This window comes from Gymnoscopelus braueri (assembly GCF_963280865.1).
Source record: "Gymnoscopelus braueri genome assembly, chromosome: 3".
In the NCBI taxonomy this organism is placed as follows: Eukaryota; Metazoa; Chordata; class Actinopteri; order Myctophiformes; family Myctophidae; genus Gymnoscopelus; species Gymnoscopelus braueri.
Genome location: NC_137612.1, coordinates 2,151,962 through 2,177,461, shown reverse-complemented (window position 1 = coordinate 2,177,461; position 25,500 = coordinate 2,151,962). Strand labels below are relative to the sequence as shown.

General features: G+C 45.6%; 1 protein-coding gene across 1 annotated transcript in view; it reads left to right on the top strand.

The window, feature by feature from the left end:
- The window catches only part of bsnb (bassoon (presynaptic cytomatrix protein) b), a gene marked incomplete at its 5' end in the record, with an annotated part of 124,920 nt that extends 103,787 nt beyond the window's left edge, over positions 1-21,133 (top strand). The window contains 8 exons of the mRNA XM_080425038.1: positions 4,026-10,376; positions 15,267-17,283; positions 17,703-18,688; positions 19,369-19,480; positions 19,630-19,785; positions 19,988-20,043; positions 20,183-20,315; positions 21,054-21,133. Of these exons, the coding sequence (XP_080281164.1) occupies positions 4,026-10,376; positions 15,267-17,283; positions 17,703-18,688; positions 19,369-19,480; positions 19,630-19,785; positions 19,988-20,028 (9,663 nt within the window). The 3' untranslated portion in view covers positions 20,029-20,043; positions 20,183-20,315; positions 21,054-21,133. The remainder of the gene's footprint in view (positions 1-4,025; positions 10,377-15,266; positions 17,284-17,702; positions 18,689-19,368; positions 19,481-19,629; positions 19,786-19,987; positions 20,044-20,182; positions 20,316-21,053) is intronic.
- Between the last annotated feature and the right edge of the window lie 4,367 nt (positions 21,134-25,500).

Sequence of the window (25,500 nt, the reverse complement as noted above, 5' to 3'; positions counted from 1 at the left end):
TGGTGGTACTCCTCATCATCATCATCTTCATCATTATCATCATCATCATCATCATCATCTTCATCATCATCATTGTCAATGTCATCATCATCGTCTTTGTCTTGAACGCAGCCATCATCATCATCATCATCATCATCATCTTCATCATCTTCATCATCATCATTGTCAATGTCATCATCATCGTCTTTGTCTTGAACGCAGCCATCATCATCATCATCATCATCATCATCAGCAGCAGCAGCAGCACTATCCATTATCAATCATAATCAATTTATCAATTTATCAACTCCCTATCATACAGTATATTGACACTGTCAATCGTTTATTAACTTAACCTCTCAGTTATAATAAATATATCACAAAACATACTTATCAGATCACCATCGTCTCCATAATCATCCTCATCACTGCCACCATGGGTCTATCTTCTTCTGTGTTTATCATAGGGCTGAAAATGTCCAATTTCTTAATTTTTTTTATATATCAACGAATCAATGCAAGAAATAAATCAAATTGATAGCCGATCTACAAGCTCACATTGTGGTGAACGTGTTGATCGGTTATTTTATCTATTTTTGAAACCTATAATGATGTGCCCAAAATATGGATGAAAATCTTCACCTATAATGATGTGCCCAAAATATGGATGAAAATCTTCACCTATAATGATGTGCCCAAAATATGGATGAGTGGTTAATTGTTCCACTTCACGAGCCATTTAGGCTGATTATTTTATTAAAATTGCTTATTGCTTATAATGAATTAAATTGATTACCGGTAGTTAAATTAAAGGGAAACTATGTAAGACTGGTGTGTGTGTGTACAAACACCCCCCCCCCCCTCTCTGACAGACTTCAAAGTGATGGCTGTCTTTGATGCATTAATTGGTTACAGAGAGCACTAATGAGCACAGAGCAGGTTTGACACCCCTTAGAAGTTCAAAGGGATCAATTAAGACCCCCCCCCCCCCCCCCCCCCAGACAGAGACGTCCCTGCAGAGGGAGGAATGTCAACATAAACAGTGGAACAAAACCTAAATACAGCCAGAGGGAGGGGCCTTCCTGCAGGGAGACACAGCAGCACAATAGTATAGTGACTGATAGAGGGAAATGATGGCTAAAATAGTTTTATATATCTATAAATAGAATAGGCTAAAAGTTACTCAGTTTACCTTTAACCCATTGAGACCTGAAGCCGATTCTACATGTCTCCTAAATCTCAACAGTATTCTGAAAAACGTATGTTTCTATATCAGTGGTGCTCAATCTTTTTCATGTCAAGGACCCCCAAAGTGATATGTATTTGGCCGCGGACCCCCATCAAAATATTTAGTTCCAGGGACCCCCCCAGAAGTAACGATTTGAGTTGAAAAATTTCGCTTTAAAAATATTTATATTCAAAGATTTGCACACATTTTCACGATTTTTCCAAAATAGCAGATCTACAAGCTCATAGCGCGGCACTCGGTGCCGCGCTATGAGCTTGTAGATCTGCTATTTTTGAATGCCCAAAGTGTAAAATAATGCTTTTTTAGCTCAAATCTAAATGACACAGTTCCAGGTCTTAATGTGTTAACTGTTGCACCCCCCTATCATACCCATCACAATGGTCATCTCTCTCATCCTCAGCCTTCATTTCTCCGTTCCTCCATTTTTCCTTTTTATCCATTTGTTTTTATCTGTGTCATAAAGAACCTTTGGTGGATATCTGTGATAAGGTCATTTTATTGGTGGATATCTGTGATAAAAGGTCATTTTATTTGAGCATGTCCATGAATTCTCATTATTCTTCGGGGGTTCGAAGAATGCAATGGAGAATGCATCAAAGATGATAACAAAGCATGTAACCAAGTGACATTTGTCTGTAGATGTTCCTGTGTTCAGCCAGTGGTGGAAAAAGTAAAACAAAAAAATCTTAAAGGACAACTTTAGTTTTTTACAACCAAGGTTTATGTTTTAGATTGTAATTAAAGTAAATATAAATATGAGTGTAATTTTTTATTTATTTACTGCTTTCTATAGTTTTAGCAATTTTCGCGATATTTTTTACAGTGGGCGGGGGCATTCTGTCCGGTGGCTAAATATGTCTTTTTTTTACACAATAACCCGGTGTTTTCTTTATTATTATTTACAGTAGCTCTTCTAGCCCCCAATAACTCACATCTGGCCATCAAAGACCACAGGACCTTTTTTATTGTGTAAAAAAGGCATATTTAGCCACCGGACAGAATGCCCCCGCCCACTGTAAAAAATATCACGAAAATTGCCAAAACTATAGAAAGCAGTAAATGGAAAAAAAATGGACACTCATCTTTTATTTACTTTAATTACAAGCTAAAATATAAACCTTGGTTGTAAAAAACCAAAGTTGTCCTTTAAGTAAAAGTATCAATACCACAATCCAGAAATACTCAGTTACAAGTAAAAGTCTGGTATTTAGAGAAAAAAATGCACATGTTAATAATCATTGCCCACCGTGTGCAAGTTCAGATCAATTACTGAACCCACTGAGGAGAAAAACATGTCCAGACAGACAGACCTAAGTTATAGGACGATAATTAAAATCTGCAAAGTAACTAAAGTTTTCAAATACGTTTTGTGGAGTAAAAGTACAATATTTACTTCTGAGATGTAGTGGAGTAGAAGTAAAAGTATTACTTTCCGCCACTGTGTTCAGCTGTCTATTTCACTTTGTGTGTCAGTTTATTCACCCATCTACTGTATGTGTTCATTACATGACAGGCAAATTCAACCCAAATAGTAAAAGATGGCAAAGATTTTGTCAATTGGTTAATTTGTTTCTAAATTAAATTCCATTGCAAAAAAACAAAAAAAAAACAAAGTGTTTTAACCCGGCTTCTGCTATACTGGTATACTGCTGTGTTTATGATATTATTCAGAGACAGATTTTTGATACTCATTTCAGATATTATGTAGAGTTGGGATGTTCTCTAACACGGGAAGGTGGGGACAAAATGGAAAATGAGCAGTTTGTGCAAAACTCCTTTAGGGCACGGTCACACCGCACTTTTATTTTACCTCTGGGGCGGAATCTGCCAATGCTTTGTCAATGCAAATGCGTGGATTCACTTGCGCATCTTTCTTGCGAATCCACGCATTTGCATTGACAAAGCATTGGCAGATTCCCGCCCCAGAGGTAAAATAAAAGTGCGGTGGGGAGCGCGCCCTTAGGGTGAGCGCGCCCTTAGGGTGAGCGCGCCCTTAGGGTGCAGTGACTGCAGTCACATCAAACTTTAATTCTATGCTTTTCAATGGGAACGGGGCGTTTTTCTTTTTTTGAGGAAATCCTCGAATGGCAACAAACCGCTCCGTTGCCATTGAAAAGCATCGGTAGAATCCGCCCGCATGGGCAGAATCAAAGTTCGGCGTGACTGCACCCTTACAACTAACAGCCAACTAAAACCCAACCTCAGTGGAATAGGCTGCAACAGAGTTCATTTCTTACCATATCACAATTGAATTTGGGTTGATTTGACCTTTTAAGTGTTACTGTTCTGGTGCTTCAGTAAAGAGTCCGATCATGTTTGCAATGCAAATTGTTTTTTTTCTCTAATGTCTTGTTAGAATTGTATTAACGACTGTATGTCTTTTGCATAAGCTTTTATTCCCCAACCCATAATAATCTTTCAAACAAATGCTCATAAAAGTGTCACTGCTGATGAGTATGGAGAAATAGTGGGCTACAAAGTGTTCGCTCAGGCTTGTAATAGATTTTGCCATTAATTAACCCATTAAAACCGGGAAAACATCCGTGTCATCTTAGATGTTTGCGTTAGCTATTAAAAAATAGCAGATATACAAGCTCACAGCACGTCACTCCATGCCGCGCTGCGAGCTTGTACATCTGCTATTTTTGAACATTTTTGAAAAATCTTGAAAGTGTGAGAACTAGCGATTTAGAAGGTATTTGTAGAATCTGCCTCAGGTCTTAATAGGTTAATCCGGTGGATAAATGATGTCTGACATCTGACCCCTTTTCTTTCTTTCCCTTCTCTCTTTCAACAGGATTCCAACAAATCGAGTACGCAGAGCTTAAGTGACACCGGCTACTCCTCCGATGGGATCTCCAGCTCCCAGGGGGAGATCACGGGCCAGATCAGGGAGGAGGGAATCAAGCTCAGTGAAAGAGGCGCCTCCAGCCCGTCGGAGATCAACAAACTAGAAAGCTCCATGAGGCCCCTGCTGGAGTCAAAGACGGCGTCAGAGCAGAATCAAAGGCCACACTCGCTGTCTGTCGGACAGGACCGGGTCGGGGCCTACTCTGACGAGGAGGCGGCAATATCAGAGGACGAACTCAGCTGTAAGCTGCGTCACGACTATGTGGAAGACAGCAGCGAGAGTGGTCTGTCGCCGTTGCCAGTTAGGCAGAAGAAGACTCATAGTAAAGACGTGACAGATGAGGAGTTCATGAGACGGCAAATTATGGAGATCAGCGCCGACGAAGAGGAGCAGGAGGAATATGGAACTCAGAAAGTTAAAAAGGTACATAAAACCAGCGGGGATCAGGGGAAGGAGAGACGTCGGCTCACCCATCATTCCAGTAGCTTTGAGGAGGACACCAAAGGAGCGGACGGTGAAGGTGACGAAGGCATGTTGGCCTCTCAAGGAGGCCTCCGGCGGTTCAAGACGATCGAGCTGAACAACACCAACAGCTTCAACCGAGACATGGAGCTCAGCGGCGACCATGACCTGCGAGAGCCCGAACTGGAGATGGAGAGCCTGACCGGTTCTCCAGAGGAGCGGTCCAGGGGGGAGTATTCTTCCACCCTCCCCGCCACCACCCCCAGCTATACCTCCGGAACGTCACCGACATCTGTGTCGTCCATGGAGGACGACAGTGACAGCAGCCCCAGCCGCAGGGCGCGACTGGAGGAGGCCAAACAGCAGAGGAAGGCTCGGCACCGCTCCCACGGTCCTCTCCTGCCCACCATCGAGGATTCCTCTGAGGAAGATGAGCTGAGGGAGGAGGAGGAGCTGCTCAGGGAGCAAGAGCAGATGAGAGATCATGAGGAACAGCAGAGGATCCGCAGCACGGCCAGGAAGACGAAGAGGGACAAAGAGGAGCTGCGGGCACAGAGACGCAGGGAACGATCCAAGACCCCACCCAGCAACCTCTCCCCAATCGAGGATGCCTCGCCCACAGAGGAGCTACGACAGGCAGCAGAGATGGAGGAGCTCCACAGATCCTCCTGCTCCGAGTACTCTCCCTCAATGGACTCAGAGGCAGAGGGCTTCGAGATGATCGGTGGCAAGCTTTACAAATCAGGGAGTGAATACCTCCCGACCTTTACGTCTCTCTACTCTCCTAGCGACCAGACCATGGCAACCTCACCCTCAGACAAAACGTTAAAAAGCGCAGAAGAGGTCTATGAGGATATGATGAGGAAGGCGGAGCTACTGCAGACGCAAGGCCAACCAGCAGCCAATCAGCAGAGAGGAGGCCCTCAGTCGGTGAGTAAACAGCACCTAGAAAGTGGAGCTGCTTTAACCCCTGGCTCCAGCCCCACCCAGATGCACGCACCCGTGTCCTTCTCACCTGGGAGTGACCCAAGAGCACCAGGGATGCATGCGGCGCAGCATTTGTCTCAGGAGACCCAAAATAGGATGATGTCACAGACTGCCAAAATCGGAGCCGTTGCCGCGCTGTCGGGCACCCCAACCAAAGCCCATGGTAACCAAACTGCCACAGCTCCTCGCCAGGCAGGAGGTACAGCAGCTCCCAGCAGCAGGACGAGTCCTCAGGGACAAGCACCGGCTGCTGGAGCGTCCTCCCTCACCTCCAAAGTCTTCTCCTATTTCGGGAGTCCTAGCCCACCAGTGTCCCCTGTCCCATCTCCTAAACACAGCCCCACTCATTCGCCAACGCCGCGTCCCACAGGCAGGCAACTGCCTCCTTCACCCGGTGGCCAACCTCCTGCAGCACCTCACGGAGCAGCTCAGGCACCTCAAAGAGCAATGTCCCCTCGCCTTGCGCGGCAACAGTCCTCTCAAGATTCGCCAGTGATGGTGATAACCCTGGGCTCTGAAACAACTAGTCCTGCCAAACCCCTCACAGTGAACTCATCCACTTCCCCTTTGTCGTCACCAGCACAGGCCAGCAGTAGGCCCTTGTATCACTCCCAGCCCCCATCGATGGGCTCCCCCACCTCCCCGCAAATGCACCCATCACAGCAATCCCCTAGACATTCCTCCCAGATGTCACAAAATGTTGAAAAGGTGAATGTCGGCATGAGCACAATGACCACTACAACCACCTACAGCCGTGGATCTATGTCTACGGAAAGTATCTCTCTATGTAAAATATCAAATATTCCAGGCACCTCTAATGTTGTAGGGCAGAGCCAAATGCAATCAAGTGGTAATGTGATCATGGATCTGAGAGCCCCAATAATGAGGTCTACCCCAATTATAATGACGGACCAGGGGATGGACTTAACATCACTGGCCACTGACACAAGGAGATACTCTCTAGGATCAGAGCAGCCAACTTCTCGACACACAGCAGTACAGTCACAAATAATGAACCTCAATTCACAAGAGCAACCACATGCCGCTGTGTCAACCCCGACGACAGTAAGTGTCACAGTTGCATCGTCTATGTTTATGTCCCACTCCCAACCCAAGCAGCCGATGGTGTATGGTGATCCACTCGGCCCACAGAACCGTGTGGATCTGGGGCAAGGCATGAATTCAGTGATGTGTCTAACTCAAGTTAAACCACCAATCACAGACCCATCTATCCCCAAGATCGACGCTTGCCTGGAGGACCTGGGCATCCAGCAGCAGCAGCTACAGTTACAGCAGCAGAAGCTCTTGCAGCAACAGCAGCTACTTGAACAGCAGCTCCAGCAGCACCAACAGCAGTCCTCGTTCGCACGATACAACTTAGCCAATCAGGTCCAGCCACTGCTGTTGAAAAAAGACCTTGTAGTAAGCCAGACAAGTAGCACTCAGCCTGTAGTAATTGTTAGTGCCATCCCTAGAGTGTCTCCCCTACAAACACAACCAGCATCTGGGACTACCGGTTCTAATTCTCCGCACGAGATCTACGGAGGAGGGGCCGCCTTAGACTTGAAAAACAAGCCCGCGGTAATGAACTTGTCCACGGGAAAGCCTCACGTCATGATGGTGCAGCTAAATGACACTAACGCATCCGAGGGCGCCACGGTGACACAGCTGGTGAAGCGAGAGGAGCCCCCTCCCCCTCCCCCTCCTCAGGTACTGGATCTTAGGGGGCAGATTAAGCCAGAAAACCAAGTTGCTTGTTGTGATGTTGTTTACCAATTGCCCTTTGCTGGCAGCTGTTCAGGGTCCTTCTCTCAGAAGACTCCGATGGCACTGGAGAACACCCCCACCGCTGAACCATCTCAAGGTGCCCGTCCTCCGCCTGCCCCGCACTACAGCGCTGGCCAACAGCACCAGCAAACAGCACCACCGGCCACACAGGGAGTAACAGAGGAATGTAGGCCGTTTCAGGTAGCCATTCTACCATCAGGAAGAATGCAGCCCTCCATGTCGGACACCAACCTGCCCTCCATGACTGACGCTGGCCTTCAGCACCGTCAGCGGAACGATCCGGCAGGGGTCGCAGTGGATCTGAGCAACATGACTCAGGCCTATGAGGGTGGATACCTGGGGATAGGCGCACAATATGGATCATACACAGACTTGCGTCACCAAGGAGATGTTGCAGCACCTGCGTTACCCTTGCGTCGCTACGGCTCAATGTCAAATATAAATTCAGATTACAGCTATGGCCCACGTAACGTGATCGGAGCACCAGACGCCAACCTGGCACAGTACAGTGCGACTACTGCCAGGGAGATCAGTCGGATGTGTGCAGCCCTTAACTCGATGGACCAGTATGGGAGCCGCTATAGCAATAACCCTGAATTGATGCAGTATGGAGCCGGCAGAGGGAGCCCTATGGAGAGGCTTAATTTAATCAGAGCCAACCTACTTTATGGTCCTGACGGCCGTCCCTCTCTGCAGGGCCAAACGCTTACAAACCTAATAAATGCTAGACAGGCAAGCATACGAGGCTTGTATCCTGCTGCTATGAGAGGGGCCGATGGCATGATGTACTCCACCATTAACACTCCTATAGCCTCCACCTTGCCAATTACCACCCAGCCTTCCTCTGTCCTGCGTCCCATGCCAAGAGGCATCTACAGACAGTATCCCACAGGGGTAACCGCTGTACCACTGGCTAGCCTCACCAGATTGCCTCAAGTGACTCCAAGGATGCCTCTATCCACACAGGGACCATACGCTTACCCTCCTTCAAACCAGTATCCTACTTCTGCCCCTGCCCCAGGAAGTGTGTCTGCTATGAGCACTAGTGAGCAGGAGACTGCGGTCTACCTTGGGAGGCCTGTTGCAACATTACCACCTAGCCAACCTACTTCTAACTTGGCTGCACAGTACGTACCAGCAGCTGCTGTACAAATAGCACATCAGCCTGCAGATCCACAGATGTCCCAGTCTCTGGGAGTACATCATGTAACATCACCCCCTCAAGCTCAAGTTCAACCACAACTTTCGCAGCAGCTACAGGGCCAGATGCAATCACAATTACAAACACTAGCATTACCCACTCAAACTGAAGCGTTATCTTTGACTCAGTCCCAATTGCAAGTTAAACCCCTTACTCAACCTCAGACATTAACGCAGCCACAGGTCCAGTCCCAGTCCACAGCCCAAGTCGCTACTATAGCAACTGCTGGCTCCACACCCCTCAATGCAGAGAAAGAAAAAGAAGAGGAGCGACTGAGTCAGCAACAAGAACATATGCTGCAGCTTGAGCGAGAGCGGGTAGAACTGGAGAAGTTGCGTCAGCTTCGTCTACAGGATGAACTTGACAGAGACCGCGTGGAGCTCGCGCGTCACAGAGAGAAAGAACAACTGCTGGTGCAGCGCGAGATCCATGAGCTGCAGTCCATCAAGCAGCAGGTCTTGCATCAGCAGCAGGCAGAGCGGGAGACCCAGCTCATTATGCAAAGGGAGCAGCTGGCCCAGCAGAGGATGCAGCTGGACCAGATTCAGTGTCTGCAGCAGCAGCTGCAGCAGCAGCTGGAGGAGCAGAAGAGGCAGAAGACGGCGGCGGTGGAAGTAGCGGCCGCTGCCGCAGCGGCAGAGGCGGCCGCTGCGTCGGCGGCGGCAGCTGCTGCCGCAACATCAGCACAGAGTGCCATGCAAGGGGTGGTCGTTGGAGGAGGGCCTCAGCAAGGTTTCATTATCTGTGACCAGAGCGGTCGTGTCATTCAACAAGATGGACAAAGTGTCCAGTTCTGGCAGGACGGACAGGTCGTGCAAGCAGTGATGGCTTCCAGGCCTATTCATAGCTCTGCCTCAGAGATGTCTTTGAGGCACAGCGACGACCAGGCAGAGCCCAGGCTCATGAAAAAACAGAATTCCATGCCTCGACTGAGGGATGGCGAGGAGGAAGACGCTGGGAGGAGGATCGCTGACAGCTATGTGCAAACCGATGAGGAAGATGGAGAAGACAGGTATGTCAGTAGGCGCAGGAGAACCAGGCGGATCGCAGACTGCAGTGTGCAGACCGACGAAGAGGACCAGGGAGAGTGGGACCAGCAGCCAGTGAGGCGCAGGCGGTCGCGCGCAACCAAACACTCCGACGCCGGTGCTGACAATAAATCAGACGGCTCCTCCAAAGTTTCTTCCTCAAGTATCGCTATTCAGACCACGAATGACTCCTCATGCCAGACAGAACCAGATCAGCTAGGCAGGGTCTCACCTGCGATCCACATAACAATGGCAGAGACTTCAAAGGTCGACCTCTTGCATTACATAGCTGCCCCTGAGCGGACCCAAAAAGGAGAGAGCCTTGCCTGCCAGACGGAACCCGAGGCCCAGTCCCAGGGCGTGGTCGCTCCTCAGCTTAGTGTGCCTACAACGATTAGTCCATACTCCACTAGTCTACATATGGTGGGTTCAAGCCCAACTGATCCGGTAGCCCCGCGACTCCAGGGAGTGGCTAAGTTCGAGAGAAGGAAACCAGACCCCCTGGAAATTGGCTATCAGCAACAGAATGAATCTCCGTCTCGCCACCCCCCCAAATCCCCCCAAGTGCTGTACTCCCCTGTTTCTCCGCTGTCTCCTCATCGCATGCTGGAGACGACGTTTTCCTCCCAGGAGAAGCTCAACAAGGCACACGTCACACCCCAGCAGAAGGCTTACACCGCTGATTCCCCCCAGCGCCACCAGACTCTCCCGAGGCCCATAAAGAGTGTGCAGCGCTCCATGTCGGATCCCAAGCCTCTCAGCCCCACGTCGGAAGACCCGGCCAAGAACAGGTTCTCCCCTTACCATCAGCAGGTTCTCTCCAACAGTCAGGTATGAAATCACCTTTAACCCATTCAAAGCGGGTAACCACTTAAACCATTATTTTATACTTTGGCTAGATTTATACCGCGCTATGAGCTTGTAGATCTGCTATTTTTGAAAATGTGTGCAAATCTTTGAATATATATATTTTTAAAGCATTTTTTAAAGCATTTCTAACTCAAATCTTTGCTTCTGGGGAGGTCCCTGGAACACATGTTTTGAGATGAGGTCGGCGGCCAAATACATGATAATATAAATAATAATTTTGTGTGATCCTTGACATGAAAAAGATTGAGAACCACTGATATATTAACATAAGGTTTTCAGAAAACTCTGAGGATTTAGAAGACATTTTGTAGAATCGGAACCTCAGGCTAAAGGACATTTTTACATTGCATATCTATGAATATGCAAATTGTCAATGTTAACAATGTGTTCTAAGGATTGTGATCACCATATATCAATTGCAAATGTAATCATATTCAGAGGAACATTTATAACTACAGCATTTCCTCCAAGTAGTTCTACAGTGATGAAAGCTAAAGATACATTACAGTTTCATGTGCAGGTCAACATTATTTCCCATTTTTGTAGAATCTTAGATAAATGTGGTAATTTGTCTGAGAACTCACCTGTAGGTCAGGTCAGATGATCATACTGCTACAGTATTTAAGCAATACAGTACTTGAAGCACTGGTGTGTTGCGATTGTACCGTACGCACAAGGCCAGATGGCAGAGTGCCATAGTTCAGCACACCAGCCCCAATATCTCATAGTATAGCATGACCTCGAGTGTATTGCTCCTTATATACCACAGTTTCCTTGTTAACACTTATGATTCAAAAGTGAAGGAAACTAAAACTACTTTAATACTATAGCAGCTGGCGGTGATAGTTCCTAGCTTACTGGTATAATGTTGTCTTCAGAGTGCTATATTATGAGATAATGGAATCATTAGAATGCCACTCTGCTAATGGCATCGCGAGGTTGTAACAAACGGTGGCGTAATTACAATTTAAGACTTTTTGACTGTATTTAATTGTTAGTAGTACTAACAGTGCCAAACCCACAAAGAACAGAGTAGATGCCCACCACCGCGGAGTCTGGCCTGTGTTCAGGGGAGGTTAGCCGGGCGGGGAGGGTGATATTTGTCACTACACGCACTCCTATTGGCTGGGAGTCAGAGTGGAGTGTTGGGGGGGAGGAGTAGGACGAAGGTTCTACTACGTCCTGCCGGAGGGGGCTCCTCACTGGCAGGTGGGATACAGGATACAGTGACAACACAGAAATGTGTGTGGGAACTGGGAAGGATTCAATTGGCACAATGACTAAATTGGATGGAGAAAAATTAAAATAAAATGTGAGAATGTTCAAATAAACGGTTCCTGAAATATTTTTTGATAACTAATTTTAGTAATGAATCTCACATATCTCACATACAACAATGTGTAATTCTCTAAGTATTACCTCATTGTGATACATAATTATATAAAGATACAGATTCATTTCACAGACATTTAAATTATTGTCATTATTTGACATGTATAACTTAAGTGTCACAAATGTGGAATTAATTTAGATTTAGAGTTAATAAGGAGATGATGATGATTGATCGGTGTCAAAATATGTACTTACCCCCCCCCCCCCGCACATTGTATGTGAGTGTGAAGAAATGGAGCATTAGAAATGCAGAGTGGCTGATAGCTAGGTCACAGCAGTGGATGAATCACAGTGTTTGGCATCAGAAGAAATGACAGAATGTTCTCAGGAGAGCAGCTGGTCATACCAGCAATATGTTATATATCGTTGCTGACTGGCACAAACCTTGTATGTCCACATTTCATCTTTGTTGTTTTTTCATAAATGTATGTAATATAATAATTATTTATTTTATACTTATTTATTTTATTTTATACGATATTTTTGGGGCTTTTCTGCCTTTAATTTGATAGTATAGTAGAGAGAGACAGGAAACAGGGAGAGAGAGACAGGTAGTGACACGCAGTAAAGGCTGAAATAGGCATTAGAGCCTATTATGTGGTATACACTTTAACCACTAGGCCATTGGTCCCCCTATTTTATGTTTCTTTGTATGACAGTGTCGCGTTTATTATTATTATTATTAACGTATGATGCAACTCAATTTTGTAGATAGACATTTTTCAACATTACGTTATGTCTGTCTGTGAGTTTTACAATATTTAACCAGTGAAAAGCATTAACAATTTTGTTAGAAAATAATTACTACATTGGATAACACAGGCTCTTTTTTCCATTTCCTGAAAAGTACGTGTTTTTGGACATGGAGTACAAGGTTTCTGCTCGACAGCGACGATGTTTTCTTATCACTTCCTCTTTCTTCACTCTCTATCATCACCTCTTTGTTTGTCTACTCTGTCCATCTCTCTCTCTCCCTCTGCCCGTCTCTCCATCTCCTTCTCTCCCTCCCCTTTATCTGTCATGCTCTCTATTCTATATCTGGCGAACCCTTAAGAGATGCCAGGGGGACACACAACGTGTAAGCTTCCTGGGAGTACCCTGCTGTCCTTCTGCTTGTTAGCAGCTGTTCACATTTAATTCATATACTCCTTTGCACTCTGCAAAACTAGTCAGAGGAGCATGCGTACACAAATCATACGGGGAACTCGGATATTCTTTGGTTTTGTTTTTTTTTTGTTTGCCACTGTTAATGTTGGAAATATAGCTCTCTCTTGGATGCTTACTAAATTTGCACAAGACTCATTGGGTCTACAGAATGCGAGCAATTTGTAAGTAAGATTCCAGCATGAATACATGTATAACGATGTGTATGCTTGAATTACGCTTGCTTCGTTATAGGTGAAATGAATCTGTAATAATGTATGCCATTGATGGCAATTATAGAAATGTAAAAAGTAACGTTAATATTGGGAGTAGTCTTTTAAAAAAACGATTGTAATGTAGGTTCCAATAAATGATGAAAGAATATACATTTCACATTTTGTTTAAGTAAAAAAAAAAAAAAAATTCGGTGTAGATTCACACGTTGCAAAAAGTTCCTCAGTCAAACATCCTTATGGGTATAGTAGTGAAAAAACACACAATAATATAGACCCTTAAGTAATTGATCCTTTCAATAAATTGCAATATTATTCATTTAGAATCACTTTTATAGTTGCTAAAATAAATCAAATATACCAATTATATGGAAGCATTTAACAAGATTGATGTAATAAGATGTGTATTCAGCTTAGTGGTGGACAGTAATGAAGTACATTTACTTGAGTACTAATACTTAACCACTTGAATACTAGCATCCCCATTCTGGGTCTAATATTCTGTAAAAATAGCAGATCAACTTCAAGTTTGAATTGTTTGACCAGGCTGATAATTCTCACCTGTCTCTGCTAGAGACCTAACGCTAGAGTCTTAACACAGGGGTCTTCAAGGGGGGTCCAGGACCCCTAGGCCTAGGGGGTCCTCAGAGTTACTACAGGGGGGCCGCCAAATCTTTGTGTTAAGAACTTGTTTTTTTATTTACATTAACCACTTGAACCCTAGTATCCCTTTTCTGAGGGGAACATCAGGCAAAAATAGCAGATCTACAAGCTCACAATGCCTCGGGCTGCGAGTTTGGTGTAGGGGGAAAAAAGAGCAGACCAAGTACACGTTTTACCTCCATTTTGAGGGTTTACTGTAATTGCAGGTTAACTGTCTGAAAATATAAATGAACATGAATCCAACACAACGTTACAGTATGACAGTACCCTCAAACAAGTCTAAGAAGCTATCTATGAAATCTAAGAAAAAGTTCAATCTGCAACACAATTTTATACAACATAGTTGTGGGGGTCCCTGCTTCATCTCTCACTCTGCTAAGGGGTCCTTGGCGTGTAAAACCGTGAAGATCCGCATATCAATTTGGGGGTCCTTCACATGACAATGTTTGAGAACCACAGGGCTAGTGATTGCTTGCGTAGCATAGTGGTAGCATAGTGGTAGCATAGTGGTAGCATAGTGGTTCTACAAGCAAGTCAATGTGTCGTTCGTTAGGTAGTCTCAGAGAGTTACAAGAAGTGGTGAACTTAAGTAACTAAGTACATTTACTCAAGTACTGTACTTAAGTACAATTTTGAGATATTTTTACTTTACGGGAGTATTTCCAGTTTTCATTACTTTTACTTGTACTCCACTACATCTTAGAGGCAAATATTATACTTTTATTGTGAGCGGCATAATGAGTACTTACTACTTTTGGTACTTTAAGTACTTTTGATACCAATACTTTTGTACTTCAACTCAGTACATTTTGAATTCTACATTGTAGTAGTATTTCTACATTGCAGTATTGATACTTTTATTTAAAGTAAAACCACATGTTTTTACTACCACCACTGGTAGTTTCAGAGAGTTCTGTAAATGCATTATGACAATACAACAATACAGCATTGTTTGATACAAAAAATAAAATGTACTTTTTTAACTAAAGTAAAGCATTTGACTGAGCAACTTTCACGAGTGATATTTGACCAGTAGTAGGTTACTAGTATCTATACTTTGACTCAAGCAGGCCTAATGGGGTTATGTATTTTTTTCTACCACCGATACTACCTTAACTACAGCTACAAACCCAAAGCTTGTCATTTTCAGACAGAAGTGTCAATTAGCTTTTTTTGGCATCCAGAATATGACAGTTTAATTATGATTAATTTATGCTAACTGAAGTACTAAATGACAGCTATGACACCCTGAATAAAAAAGTTAATCATTATGTGCTAATCTGGCAAATATTAAGCTGAATGCCCCCTAGCCTAAGTCTGGGCTCAGTGCAAAAAGGCAAAAAGTACCCACTGACACTGACTGTTAGTGAGTCAGATTTCCATCAGTGTTTGCTAACGATGTTTCTTTGTCTCCTAACAGTTGCAGCAGCAGAACTCTCTGATGAGAAAGGTAAAGAGGACTCTCCCCAGCCCACCTCCGGAGGAGCCGTCTCTCCCCATCGTCACACCCGCCCAGATGTACATCTCTCCGGGGATGTCCCACTCGCAGAGGGTCCTGCCCAGGCCTTCCCAATCCCAAGGGGCCACCAAGGCGGGCCTGCTGAGCGAGCTGAAGGCGGTGGAGCAGGAGTCGTCCAAGCTCCGGAAGCAGCAGGCCGAGCTGGAGGAGGAGGAGAAGGAGATCGACGCCAAGCTGCGCTACCTGGAGCTGGGCATCCACCAGCGGAAGGAGACCATGGTGAAGGACAGGGAGAGGAGAGAGCTGGCGTACCTGCGGTGCATGGGCGACGCCCGGGACTACATGTCTGACAGCGAGCTCAATAACCTCAGACTGGTGGCCGCGGCGGGAACCTTCGACGCTAACGGCCTTCTGGCGAGGCCCAGCACCGCACCGCTCACCCAGTTTACCAATGACCTCAACGCAACAGTATCCCAGTATCCCTCCACGTCTTCCTACATGTCTTATCCGTACCCGCAAAGCCAACCGCAGCCCACGCAACCGCCAGCCACCGCTGCTTACCAACAAATAGGATTCCAACCTCCCCAGTACCCCTCGTCCTCGGCGCCCCAGCCTGGAACCTTCCAGCCCCATCCTCCACCAGGCCCCGGCTACCAGGCCCAGCAGGCAGCTTACTCCTCCCATGTCTACGGTCAGTCCTCCTATCAGACGGACCTCGGCATGCAGCAGCATGCTCACCAGGGCTTCCCGCCCACCGGTCCCCCTATGCCCGGTCAGAGCCTGCCTTACCCCAGTCACAGCTCCTACCAACCCGGCCTCTCCTTCCAGCCCCAGGCAGACATCCTCACGGTCCACCAAAGGCCGAGGCAGACCTCTCTAGCTGACCTCGAGCAAAAGCTGCCCACCAACTATGAGGTCATCCCGGCGGTTTCGGCGGCTACGTCGGCGCCAGACGCCGGCTATGGTTCGGCCTATAGCAATACATACGGGCAGTTTCGGCCACCGGAGCCTGGCTTAAGTCACTCTGCCGACAGCCCCACCTCTGCCTACGCTGCCGACGGCCTCTACACCTCCAACCTGGAGCAGAACATCCCCAGGAACTATGTTATGTGTGACGACATCAGCGAGTTGACAAAGGAGAACCAAGCCCCTGACGGAGGACATTATGGTGAGAATGGCCCGGCGCGTGGGGGTGCTTATGATGAATCTGTGGATGCTTACGGCCGGCCTACAGGCTCCACAGGCTACCAGACCAGCACCACAGTTAGTGGAGGATCTTCCTATTACTATGATGATTATAATAAACAGCCGACGCGCAGCGGCTCTGGCACCCAGAAACTCTCTTCGAAGAATCTGGGCCCTGCAGTTGTCTCCACGAAACGTAGTAAGCACAGGAAACAGACAATGGAGCAGAAGATTTCTAAATTCTCCCCTATTGAGGAAGCACGGGATGTAGAATCTGACCTGGCCTCTTACACAATGACCACATCAACGGGGGGCAGCTGCACAGTCGTGTCCAGATCCAAGAAGCACCAAGATGACGGCACATACGGGCAAAAGAAGACTTCATATGACCAGCAGAAGTATTATGAGGAGGAAGATCGCATGTATGGCTCTGGAAGGTCCAGATCTACTGGCTATGGCATGGATAAGATCTCGTCCCGAGAAGCTCCGGGCTACAGGAGCAAATCCTATGAGAGGGATGCCATGGAGCGCACCCAGAGGAGCGGCCGCAGTGGAAGGCCTCCCATGCGCAGCCAGAATTCGGAGGAGGAGAGTCCACTCAGCCCCGTGGGGAAGCCCGTGGGCATGGGACGAGGCTCTGACCCCAATGACGTGAGGAACCAGTATGGCTCCAGTCATTCCCTGCCAGATGTACAGGACCACCACATGAAGGACGTGCCCAGGAGTCACGTCTACAAACCAGACGACCCATACCTCGTAGATGACCAGCACTGTGCCGTTTCTGACAGTGAAGGTAACTGGTGCTGAGGACTGCATGATTATCGCCCGCCAATTACCCATTCACTCTCAAACATCTTGTTTGAGAGTGCAAAGAGACTGCATGCTAAGTCTTAAGTATTGTCAACAGCAAGATACATGCATGCTGCTAATACATGGATGTGTATTTCGTATTTCCTTTTTTTTTTACTTTGCATGTATACATTTTTGAAGTGCGAAGTGCTGTCTTGTGATTTAACAAAATTATTTGAGCTTGCAATTGTTTTTCTTTCTTCTTTTTTTCTCGTATTTTCTTCTACAAAAACTGCATGGCTTTTGGACATGGAGCAAGTTTTTTCAACTTAATGCATGGCTTCAGTATGCATGCCAGTCCCGTCCGCACATTAAAATGAAACATGCATTGACTGATAATCTTCTGTTTTTGGTTCCAAAAAGCCTATCATTTGGGCCAAGAGGAGACTGATTGGTTCGAGAAGCCCCGGGAGGCACGGTCAAGCTCCAGACACCACGGAAGCGCTGGTCAGCCCGCAACAGGTAGGCGTGCAGGTAACACGAAGCACACATACCACGATTATGACGAGCCGCCGGAGGAAGACTATGTCCAGGACGAGTACAACCAACAGCGACATCCCTCCTCTACGTCATCGCGAGAACATCGTCACCATGGCAGCAGCTCGGGGAGGCACAGCTCTTCTCGTCACTCCTCGGAAGAACCCAGGGCCTCTCGCTCTTCAAGGACACACCCCAAAGACCCCTCTGCCCGCTCGGAGGGCAGAGGCTCCTCCTCTGCACAGAGGAGGGGTGGTCCGGACTCCCGGGGTAGCCACCGAGATTCTGGGGAATTCGCTCGTGACACCGCATCCCCCCACCACCAGGGTAATGGAGGGAGGGGCCAGAGACCACCGGGAGAACGCACATCCTCCAGGAGACAGGATCCTTCTGCAGGGCCTAAGCAGCAGCCACAGCAGCAGCAACCACCGCAACCGCAGCAGCAACCACAGCAACCGCAGCAGCAACCACAGCAACAGCAGCAGCAACCACAGCAACCGCAGCAGCAACCGCAGCAACAGCAGCAGCCGCCACAGCAACAGCAGCAGCAGCCGCCGTCTCAGAACCAAGCTGTACAGCAGCGGTCAGCTGGCCAGCCCCAGTCTGGGAGACAGCCAGGTTCTCAGCCACTCGATGGAGCCCAGCCGACCCAACAACAGCGTGCACAGCAGCAGCATCAACAACCGCCGCAACAAAGCCAGTCCCCTCAGCCCACTGCCGGAGGACCCCATCAGCCCACACCACCCCCTGCCGGGGTAGGAGCAGGGCCGGCGCAGCAGCAGCAGCAGCCTAAGCGTGAACAGACTCCACCTCAAGGACAACGCCAGCCAACAGCAGGTCCTGCAACAGGAACGCTACCACTAACTGCACCGGTCAGTTCACCACACTAGAAACTGCTTTGGTTTGGTTGCTTACAAGAGCACATGTTTAATCTGTTGGGGATATGCTATACTCTGCTGTACTCACTTATTGTACCGTACATTCTTGTTAATATATTGCCGTGAAGTTAGTTGTTGACTCAGTCAACATAAGTCAATATTACTTTAGTCCAGTGGACTGTAAGAGTTCCCTTTCTATCAATATTACAACAGTTATTTTTGGGCGGTGAAACCGCCCCTATAAGTGAGGTTTGGATATTTGTACAACAAATCCTGCGCTGTGATTGGCCAAAAATGTACCCCGCCTAACCCTGCACCGTGATTGGCCAATCACAGTCTATTCAGGACTGTGATTGGCCAGTGTCACATGACACATGTGCATAGCCCTATATAAGAAACCATAACTTAAAAAACCCATAAATTTGCTTTTTTTAAGTTATGGTTTCTTCCATCATAAAGAGTGTTTCAATAAATGTATTTATTATTTGTACATGATTGGTTGACTCCATTCAGTATTGTGATTAGCTAGCAAGACACCGCCCACTTCACACAGGGTGTGATTTTTTTGTACTATTTGGCAATGTTATGTTATGTTATGTTACAGTATATATGGGTAACCTATAGGAAGAATCCCCAAATGTACTCTAATTGTGTGTCTTTTTGATGAACAACAGGCTAAAGTGGATACTCCACCCGCAGCAGCCGTCACAGGACCGAAACCCGCAACGGCAACCCCACCCCCGGCTCAGCCTGCCAAAACAGCCACACCCCCACTAACGGGCATCGGTGAGACTCCCTTCTGTCCTGTATGGATCCAGATCCAAACCACACAACAAACCCCCAAACAAACAAAGCCCAATAACATGGCGTGAAATCAATCATACATCCCAGTCAGTTGGACTTAGAACTCAGACGTGTTGTTTTATCCTCGGCAGGTTCCAAGGCCGCCCCTGTTGCCATCGGCAGTAAGCCTGCAGGGATAGGCAGCGCTGCTCCAGCTCCAGGACAGGCACCTGTTGAAGGGGGAAATGTCCTCCTCGGAAATATCCTGGGAGGAGGCGCAGCGGAGCAGGCGGGGAAGCTGGGAGACGGTAAGACTTGCGCACACACAATGAATGCAGTTTGACCTCTGTCAAACTGTTTGGTTTTAGCATACTTTTGGACCTATACCTATTGTTCTGGCCTTGGTTGTTATGGACACTCTTTGTCTGTGTTCTGAATATCTATTGCGGAATTTAAGCTGCTGTACAATGCATGCCAGGTACGATCATTTTCCCTTTTTCATTCCAACAGCATTGGGAAGCCTTGGAAAGAAGTTCACCTCATTCTGGTAAACTAAAGAGAGGCTGGTAGGTAAACATGGTTTGTAATAAAACAAAAACACAGCAAATTATTCCACGTTAGCCAAGCATGTTTTCTGTAAACTCTAAATAAATGCACAATGGACGTCTCTTTTTCAATTTGAATAAAAAATGTTTTGTCTTTCAGGAAATGGGTAGTGGAAATGAGGTGGATTGATGACTTTGTACTGGAAAAACCTATGAAACTGTTACCAGCATTTATTACATTTCACCATCACAGAGGAAATGAAGGAATGAGAGCCTTCCTCCTGACTGCATCAGTGAGTATCTCATTAACTCCACTAACTAGCCTCTTGAGAAATGAACATATTCATTGACATTCTTGGATCTTGTGTTCGTGAGAAAATTGTGCTTTTTATTCCAAGGCAGTGAAAGGTATAAGTCTGTCATAGTAGAAATCATTTCATGCTGTGATTCTTCTGATTCTTGTAAAACATGTCAAATGTCCTCTTAATGAGTCATTACTTGTGTTTACGCTCTTGAGTTTCAGCAGACACACATCTGTGTTACCTCTATGCTAATATTCAGCTGATGCAACACTTAATTCCAGTGGTATATACGCTGCATTGTGCTTCCAAAGCATGGAACTGTAAACAAGCAATTTAGCCATTAAGACTGGGAAAGCATCTGTGTCATTTTAGATGAAAGCTATAACCTTTATTTCATAATTGGCTATTTTTGAAAAATCTAAAATGTTGTACAAATATTTGAATATATATATATTTTTAAATAGAACATTTTAACTCAAATCTTTGCTTCTGGGGGTCCCTGGAACAAAATATTTTCAGATGGGGGGGGGTCTTCGGCCAAATACATATACTTTTGGGTCCTTGACATGAAAAAGTTTGAGTACCACTGATATAGAATGCGTTGTGACTGTCAGCTTGCAATGCGACACATTGTGAGCTTGTAGATCTACTATTTTCCACAGAGAATATAGGGACGCTAGGGTTCATGTGGGTAAATTCTCTCTCTCTCGCCTCCAAATGACCAAACAGAACTGGAATCAAACGATGCCTCGCCAGCACTGAACTCCCCAGACATGACCGCACGAAGAACGAGAATTAAAGAATGAGCGAATCCTTCATCAACATGGTGATTCAAGACATGAGTTGAGGACCTGAGAACATTAATTAAAGGTGCATGGATGCCTCTACAAAACCACAGTCTTAAACTGAGGACACTGCTGCAGCTGCCTCATGTTACTGAAAGTAAGTTCTCATCTCATTAGTGTGTGTGTGTGTGTGTGTGTGTGTGTGTGTGTGTGTGTGTGTGTGTGTGTGTGTGTGTGTGTGTGTGTGTGTGTGTGTGTGTGTGTGTGTGTTATACACACATACAGTATGTGTTTGTGTGATCGGCTTGCTTCCTGGCTGGCTTGCAGGGCTCTGTATGGTAGTGTGCGGTGTTGTAATTTAATTGCTTTTCTGCTGTGTCAGTCCAGGTAATTAAAAACACCGTCTTCTTGTTCGTACTCTGCTAGAGGTGAGGGAGCAAAGCCTACAGCAGCGCACAGTAGGTCAGTACTAGTAGGGTTTACCCTCTGACACAGTGGACTATAATTAGCCATTGTATATGAAGGCTGACGCTTACTTTAATGTCAATAGTGCAGGCATGTGTGTGCACACACACATACAGACACGCACGCACGCGCGTTCACGCACACACACGCACACACGGGCGCACGCGCACACACACGCGCACACACACACACACACACACACACACACACACACACACACACACACACACACACACACACGCATTGCTCACAGTGAAGTTCACTCATTACATGGTACAATAACCTGATGAACCTATTCTACTCAGTGGAGCAGAATTGCAGAAGAGCAAATCTAACATGACACAATGTCACGTTAGATTAGTTATAGAATCTAGTTTATATAGATCTGGTTGAAACACACATCAGCTTCTACAGGCTGGTGAAGTAGTCGTGTCGACACTGAGATCCTCTGTTTTGTGTTTTTGTGACCAACTTTTATTTTTTTTATTCAAAGTTTTTCACGGGGAAGAGACATTACATTGTATTCTGCATAGACAAACAGTTCACACAAAGTCCCACAACAACTGTGTGTTGCCTTTTCAGTACATAGAGTAGATTGTCCGTCAGTGGTCATTGATGTACTTATGTAATCTATAGTTTGCCTGCTAGCAATAGTATCAGTCTCTTCCTCTGACCTGGCTTCTTAACCCCCTCACCAGACCTCAGGTTCACACAGACATTAATCAATTTCCCTCAGAAAAGAATGGAAAACCATGATGTATGTATGTATAACAGAATCATTTATATATATAAATAAATAAATACATACATTTATATAATAAAATGAAGACCAAAACAAATCATAATAATGTTACAGGATACCCTCTGAACCTGCTTATTGAAAAAAAGGGGAAAAAAACAAACATTATTGTTATTGTGGCTGTTGGCCATGCCAGTCATGCCATGTGTCTGTGGCTACTACAAGTATTGGTGTGTATTGGTAGTGGAGGAATCTAGAGATAAAACCCTACTCAGTGCCTCTTTGAGCAGCAGGCAAGCCTGCTCAGCCCAGGGATTACGGCCAATCCCAGAAGGCCTGGGATTGGCCGGAGCATCCTGTGAACTCAGAGAGGCGTAGCCCTGGCACAGCTGTGACATGTAGCGGGGACACTGGAGGGTTTGTGTCAGAGTCTGATACAGTATGTGGTGGTGCATGCCCATGACAAGACGGGTGGAATTAGGAGGCACGGAATGTGGTGGGAATTATACTTGCCAATGTACTGCATACAGTTTTTAAGCATTTAAGACCCACATCTTTGGGATTTATTGAAGAATTGTCAATCACCTCGTCCCATCCAAATGTACAGTAGATGTACAAGAAAGTAATACATGAAATAAGGGTAAATTTAAGATAATCCCCCCCCTGGCTATTTGTTGAGACAAAGTAAATACATCAATGCTTATATCTATTCCTGCAGTTGTGCTGACTATCTCTCTCTCTCTTGTGCCCTCTTGAGTTAGAATGAGGTACTGAAATCCAAACTAGATTCTGTCTATGCTCCTAGAAAGCTCAATTCTTACTGAAATTGTGAGTTAACGCAGAGTTGTGGTGATAACTAACATTTGCTGTCCGTTATCTCTTTCAGACAAACCAAAAAAGGTCACTAATGAGGATGTGGATGAGAAATGAAAAGGATGAAGAAGACAGAGGGGGGGGACATGAGTGCAGCTTCCCAACCTCATTGTTGAGAACCCTGCAGGGATCTGAGACCACAGGCTAAAACCATCTTCAGTTGCTCATTGAAGGACCCAATTAGTCAGGCAGCTTCTCCTGGAAATCACGGGAGAAGGCGGTCCATGTGCCCCCTTGCACCAACAAGAAAGGCTCTTGGCAAAGAAAAATACGGGAGTGATCTGGGAAGAAGGTTTCAACACGCGCTCTGCTGGGATTCTATTGAAAAGCCACTCATGTCTGTGGATTTCACGTCTGGCAAAGGATATCTGATTCTACATTGATGCATTCGGAGCCTTATCACCATGAACAACACACCATTTCGAAGAAAGAGATTTTCATAGGTTTTCCTTGTACCAAAGAGACCTCTACTGCAGTCTGCTATGCCCGGAGGAGACCAGAAGTATCACGGCAATGACAAAACTGACCCCACTAATATCCCTCGAATGCTTGGTTTCTAAGATCTCTACATTCCAGTATAGGGAATTTGACCCTTTCTTTGAATGTGTTTTCATTTTATTTGGTTCTTTTTTTGTTTCCATGTCTACAGAATGCTATGTGTAAATGTGGACATGAAAATGCACGCACAAAGATTACAAAAAAAGAAAAAAGAAATCAAAAACAATGATACAAAGAAGCCCATACCATGTCGTTTTTTCACCACCCACAACAGGCCACCAGACATTTTAGACGGTACGTTTTTGGGGAAGGGAATGACTACCAGTGTGCCCACAAAGTGTGAGATTCACACAAAAGGAGAGGACCAAATGAAAGAGTGGCCACGGCTCTTTATTAGCCATCGCAAAGCCATCATAATAGTCAGTCCCACGTGGGACATGGTTGCTTTCATTTGTATTTGTTCTCATCTCTATAGTTTCTTTTCATTTTTGCCTGATGTTCACGAAAAAGAAGAGCCTTATTCAGTACATATTTTTACTTATATACCTCATATGTTTTAAAACATCCATATCTTTCATTTGTTTTTGCACAACTGTATACTATTGTATGTACATAAAAAAATGAGAGAACTAATTATTGTAAATGACTAATTTGTGTATTTATGAATTAATTTTCCAGTGACTTTTTGTTTTTGTTCCATGTTTTTCTCTTTGGTAAAATATTTATATTTTTCATTTTCTATCTGTTTTGATCTTTTGTTTTTTTCTGCAATCCAATAATTTGCTTGTTAATTGTTTTGTTTTTTTAAGCAATAGCATGCAGAAAATGGTATATAGCACAAAGGCATCAATGTTGTTTAAATTGGTTGTCGGAAATATCAAAAACATTTGTTTGATAACATAGTCGTAGATATAATTTGTCAGAGGGTTTACAACCACAGTACCGTGTCCAGACATGCATGTCAAATGCAGCCAGGTGCATACAAGCATGCAGGCAGGTACACACACACACACACACACACACACACACACACACACACACACACACACACACACACACACACACACACACACACACACACACACACACACACACACACACACACACACACACACACACACACCTACCTTCCCAGTTACAGTTCAAGGCCAGGGTCTCTATCTTCCTGCTGCTTAATATGGTTGCCAATCCACTAACAAGCTGGACCCACATTTTGGCATACCGCGCACGCAACGCACACAGGCACGCACGCGCACACACACACACACACACACACACACACACACACACACACACACACACACACACACACACACACACACACACACACACACACACACACACACACACTCTCACACAAAGGAGTGGTTGAAAGCAATTGTCAATTCAAATGTTCTATGCAATGATTCATTCTGAACCTGGAAGCGATTCAACCTGAAAAAAACAAACAAACGAAAAAAGAAAAAAAAAAGTTCATTACCATCATTGTAATTCACAAGAAATCAACAAAATTGTGAACTAAAATGTAAAAAAAAATGGTTATGAAAATATTTGTACCTACCTAGCAACCCGTGTATGAATTTGAATATTGAATAATGAACTAGAATATTTTCTTTTTTTTTGGGTTCTTTTTTTTTTGTGGCATGTTTTAGACCCCTCACCCCCCATTTGGGGACTTGTTGCCAAAGGGTTAAATGTGTAGACTGTCCTACCATCATGTCGCTTTAAGCATGGGTTTGCTTGGCTTCGTCCGGCTGTTCGTTATGGCTAATTTATACTTTGTCCTCCGACCGTTGTCGCTTGCAAAAATTAACTG